The following is a 5,565-nucleotide window of genomic DNA, read 5'->3' on the forward strand; positions in this document are numbered from 1 at the left end:
TAGAAGCAAACGCATGTGTTCAGGTAGCTTTGATTTATGGCAAAGGTGGCAACCAGAGAGAGGTGGAGAAAGGACATCTTTTCCGTAAATGGTCTGGGGAGAATTGGCTGGTCATACAGAAAAAATCATCTTGATCCCTACCTCACACTGCATAGACATCAGTTCCAAGTAGATTGCAGATCTCAATGTGAAAGGCTAAAGCCAGAAGCCTCTGGAAGATAATGTAGGAGAGCATGGCCATGCAGTACGGAAAGCTTCAAAATGTCACCCAAAAACCCCATAAAGAGGAAGACTGATGAGCGTCCATACTGATGATCAGGAAACACCATCCAGGGAGGGAGCGGGCAGCACACAGGCTGGGAGAGAGCACTTTAATGTACTCAGCTGACTAAGACTTATATCCCTAGCATGGGAAGATTTCCTACAAAACAGTAAGAAAAAGATAACCTAATTGAAAATGGGCAAGATTGAACGAGCACTTCACGAAACCATTTCCAAATGGCCAGTGAAAACACGAGGTGCGCGGTCTCGTTCACTGGGGAAGTGCAGGTTAAGACGACAAAGGAACAGACCCTCACAGGCCACTCAGAATGGCTAAGATAAGACACAGTCGCACATATAGTGGAAATGAGGCAGCAGGAACTCTGGGCACTGCTGGTGGGGTGTGCAGTGGGACAGCGACTCCACAAACGGTTGGATGCGACTGAGGAAGCTGCAGGTGCATGGTCCCTGCGACCCAGCCATCCGCTCTTGGGTGTGTGCCTAACAGCACATTCACCTGGCTGCCCGGGTACACACAGAGACATTCTCTACAACACTTTGTAACTAGAAAACTGGAAACAGCCAAAATATATGTCATCAGTAGGATATATAAACTCTAAAACATGAATAGAGTGGAATGCTATATGGCACTGAAAATGAACCAGCCAGAGCTACACATGTGAGCACGAGTGAACCTCACGGACACAATGTTAGCACAGAAGGCCAGACACAGAATAATATACACTGTTTGTTCCCATTTATAAAAGTCAAAACCAGGGAAAACTAACCTATGCTCTCCAGGAGTGCTCGTCAGGGTGACAGAGGCATAAAGCAGAGTAAAAGGTGACCGCATGGAGGAAGAGGCCCTGGTGGGCAAAAGGTGCCGCTGCTGGCCCATCCTCGATGTGGGGCTGTGCTCGTGCACCACGACGGGCCCTGTGTGAGCATGGCCTTGCTGGCCTGGCGGGTGCTGGCCGCTCCAGGCGTCCCCATTGTCCTTCCTCAGCCTCGCTTCACTGGGGCGCGAGGACAAGTGTGTGTTACTTTTATTTGCTTCCTTGCTTCAGTGGAAATAAAAAAGACAAGTTTTATGTTTTTCTGTTCTAGATTTTTGCTTTACAGGCTTTTTAATGTTCTTAAAGGTTCTTGACTTTTTGGAAGAAAATCCAATTTTAGGGCAATAGTTGTGTCTATCACACTTGGATATTCAAAATCTGACCTGCTATAATGCAGAGACCGCCGGGTACAGTAGCTTCCATGCAGCAGGGGTCTTCTCCCCCTGTGGGACAGAACAGAGCTGGCAGAGTGGCTCAGTTCGCGGAGTCCCTGAGGAAATGGGGTCTTTCCTTCTTGCCACTCGGCCGTCTCAGGCACTGGCCTGTGCATGGTCAGAGCTGCACGGTTAAACCGTGCCTGTCTTCCAGCCCACACAGAGGAGGGCACGCAGTTCTGGTGTTTTCTTTTAGTGACAGCTTTATTGAAATATAGTTCACATACGGTACAATCTGCCCACTTAAAGTCTACACATCGTCACAATCAGTTTTAGAGCATTTCGAGTGCTCGGCCAGAGAAAGGGGCCCACAAGAGCTGCACCTCCCTGCTCTTAGCCCTGAGCCTCAGGCTGCACCACATTGCGGGGGAGCCGGGAGCTGCCCGGGCCTGGGAGGCGCATCTGCCACTGTCACACAGCACTGTCTCTCGTCGCAGGTGCGACAGCACAGACAAGCTGAAAGCCCTTCTGCCAAGACTGGAGCAAGAGCTTAAGGACGCAGTGAAGTTCAAGGATTTTTATCAGTTCACCTTTTCCTTTGCCAAGAACCCCGGGCAGAAAGGTTTAGGTGAGTATAGAATCCAGGTTTGTAAGACGCCACGTCTCGGTGAGACTGTACGTGGACGCCATCAGCAGGATTCTCCTCCTGCCTGCTCTGCTCTCCTTCTGCTGGTTTCTTGTTCTCTCCACTGGTTTCCTCCACGTGCAGATGGAGTAGGTTTAGCACTGCATGCTTGAACACCTCAACCAGTAGTCGCGACTTTTAGGTTAAAATATTTACATTTTGAAATGTAAACTAATTTGCTGTCTATTCTCTCGCATTGATATCTGGTTGACTGATGGGTTGGAGAAGTCACTAGTTGATACGGACGTTGGAGTGTGTGATCCGGCCGATGCTGTGGTGGAGACTGGCCGGCTGACATCAGTCCTGTCGCAGTCTGGAGATTTGGAGTCGCCTTACCTGAAACCCGTTCTTGTGTGCATTGAGTTACGTTGTAGCGCTTCTTTCAGAGCTGTGTGGTTTTGCCAGGCTATAACTCGTGTATTACTGTATATGGTACATTTGGAAAATTCTTTAACTTAGTTTTCTTTGGGTTTTTGGTTCATTTGAGTGTTTTATTCTGCTTATTTTCATGTTTTGCCCGTAAGGACTACACAGTTTATTTCTGTCGTCTTCTTTCCAAACATCAGTCTGTGTTGACCTGCACTTGGTACCTAATGTAACAAACCTATGTTTAGTTCAGTAAAATCTCTTACAGGCTTGGAGAGAGGAATTACGTGGTCTATTAGAAAGTATGTTTTGAGGAAAGGTTCTTGAAAATAAAAGCAATATTATAAATGACCAAAATTAGGTAGGAAGCACAAATGGGGCTTGAAAATCCTCAGGTAGAAAAATCCACTTCACATGTGCTTTCAGATGCTGACTTCACTCGTGCATGTGGGCAGGTGTGTGTGTGGAGACATTCCTGTCCCTTCTGTCCCTCTGACACTGTCCTGTCCTTCTCCTGTAACAGATCAAGCACAGGCGCACATCGAGGCGGCAGGCTCTGCTGCATCAGATAAGGGACGGGGCTTGGGCTCCCCTGCGTGGGATCAGGGACGGGGCGGGGGCTCCCCTATCTCAGATCGGGGACAGGGCGTAGGCTCCCCTGCTTCGGGTCAGGGATGGGCCAGGCTCTCCTGTCTCAGTCAGTGATGTGGGTGGCTGTCTTTTCTCAAGCACTGTTCCCGTTCCCTGGCAGGGGTGGTTCCTCTGTTTCCTCCTGTGTGCTGTCTGTTCCAGCGTTGGCCTGTTGCACTGTGGTGAGTCTTCCATCAGACCCCTCTCTGGGCTGGTTGGCCAGAACGAGTTTCTCGCCCGCGTGCCGCCTCAGGGACCCTGCAGCTGCCGCCTCAGGAGTGATGAGGCTTCTGCCTTGAGGGTCCGTTCAGGAACTCTCGTGAACAAATCTGCTTAAAACTTGGGAAGGTGGCAGCGAGGGGCTGCTGAGGAAGTGTGGGTGTGTGTTTCCCTGTTCGAGAAGGCGGGTGGCAGATGGAGCCTGCCTGTGTGTGGAGGCGCAGCGGCAAGGGTCCCACAGCAGGGGCCACACACATCCCGCCTGCTCATGAGGCAGAGGGCTGAGGTCACGTGGGACGTCGAGGCATTCGGGAGAGCTATTCTGACGTGTTTGTGTGTGAGGACAGCACTGGCTTCCCCGTTTGGCCTCATGCCAGCAAAGGGTCTGGTCTCATGAGAGTCCAGCCTGAAAGGAGAGGAGAGTCCACGCTGGACACCGAGCATGGGCAGCAGAAGAGCCAGCTGGTGCCAGGCCTGCTGGGTTTTGTCCAACTCCCCCTCACAGAGACCAGCCCGTGGTAGACGACTGGGAGAAGGACAGCAGGGGGCCCTGGGCGTGACCCCTCGCCTGCCCCAGTGCTCAGGTGGCCTCTCTGGCCCACGACTCCCATCGGGCATCATGTCGCCCGGGGAAGAGCTGCCCGCGCTTCCAGGGGGACCTTGAGGAGACCAGACTGAGACACTGGCAGCAGGACCTGGTTAAACTAGAACTTCAGGTGATCCCGCTGTGTGAGTGCAGACGGGAGAGTTGGACTTACAGAGTTGTGTCCCTGGGAAAATTTAAATGCTTGGCATACCTTAAAAAGAAAGAACTCAGGGGCCAGCCTGGTGGCGCAGCAGTTAAGTGCACACATTCCGCTCCGGTGGCCCTGGGTTGGCCAGTTCAAATCCCGGATGCAGACCTAGGCACTGCTCATCAAGCCATGCTTTGGCAGGCGTCCCACATACAAAGTACAGGAAGAAGGGCACGGATGTTAGCTCAGGGCCAGTCTTCCTCAGCAAAAAGAGGAGGATTGGCGGCAGATGTTAGCTCAAAAACAAACAAAAACAAAACTCTTGCAGTATTACTCAGCAGAAGGAATGAAATTGGAGTGGAGTGTTAGCAGCCGTCCTGGCGCACTTCCTCAGCTAGTCTTCAGACACAGGACTGGCCTCGACAGCCAGTGTGGCTTTCGTTTGTAGGGGCTGCTTCTGTCTTTTACCTTGTTACTGAAAAGAAAGCTGGAAACTGCCGCTTGCCCAGCACCCAAGGAGTGGCAGCCAGGTGCTCTCGTCTGACCCACATGTGGCATTACCTCCATTTTGTAAGCAGGGAAACTGCAGCTGAGGCATGAACACAGGCCATGGCGGTGGGGTCTGGAGCCCAGCCTCTCCTGTCCACTGTGTTCACACCTCCCTAGTGGGCAGCTCACGTGGGCTGAGAGCCCAAGGGAGCCAGGGCCTGGGGTGCACTGGGAGTCTGCAGGCACAGGAGAGAGCCACACACATGTCTCAAGGTCTCGCTGTCATGGGCCTGCAGGGAAAGGTGGGACCCCAGAGTAGGATCAGCTGTCTTGGCCCCGTACGTCCGCTCCCAGCCCTCCACCTGCCCCAGCGCTCCTGCCTTCCGGGGCTATCTCTCCGTGCCCCGCTGGCCTGCACGTTCTCCGCTCGTCTTCACCTGCTCGGGACCCTCCAGGACCCACCATTCTCCCTGCATCTTCCATTTTGTATTATTCGATCTCAACATACTTGCTTCATACTATGTGTATGTATTGTATGAGCAAAATATATTATAATTTTAAACCTCCTAAAATATTCAGTCTGTTTCAACACAAATGACTTCTGAGTTTTTCAAAGCAACAAACATTGGCAAAAAATAGTGATTTCCTCCTGTGATTTCGCTGCATCGGGTTGTGTCAAGGTGGGAACCTTTTTGAAGTGACGTGCTGCATCACTCACTCCTGTGTGTGGACAGGAAAAGCTTTCCTGCTGTCTCCAAATGCTGCCGTATGTCCTGGCTGGTGTACGTCCCCTGGTGTGTGTGCCGTGTGTCCTGGCTGGTGCACATCCCCTGGTGTGTGTGCCGTGTGTCCTGGCTGGTGCACGTCCCCTGGTGTGTGTGCCGTGTGTCCTGGCTGGTGCATGTCCCCTGGGGTGTGTGCCGTGTGTCCTGACAGGTGCATGTCCCCTGGGGTGTGTGCCGTGTGTCCTG

General features: G+C 52.2%; 1 protein-coding gene across 9 annotated transcripts in view; it reads left to right on the forward strand.

Moving 5' to 3' along the window:
* Positions 1 to 5,565, forward strand: part of DCUN1D2 (defective in cullin neddylation 1 domain containing 2) — a 33,658-nt gene that overhangs the window by 12,989 nt on the left and 15,104 nt on the right. For 6 of the 9 annotated variants that reach the window (XM_046664418.1, XM_046664413.1, XM_046664412.1 and 3 more), the window contains exon 4: positions 1,969 to 2,099. In XM_046664418.1, the coding sequence (XP_046520374.1) occupies positions 1,969 to 2,099 (131 nt within the window). Of the gene's footprint in view, positions 1 to 1,968; positions 2,100 to 3,045; positions 3,335 to 4,890; positions 5,553 to 5,565 lie in introns of those variants that run through there. The other 3 variants (XR_006889070.1, XR_006889069.1, XR_006889071.1) reach the window with 2 other exon arrangements.

Source organism: Equus quagga, chromosome 6 (assembly GCF_021613505.1).
Source record: "Equus quagga isolate Etosha38 chromosome 6, UCLA_HA_Equagga_1.0, whole genome shotgun sequence".
NCBI lineage: Eukaryota > Metazoa > Chordata > Mammalia > Perissodactyla > Equidae > Equus > Equus quagga.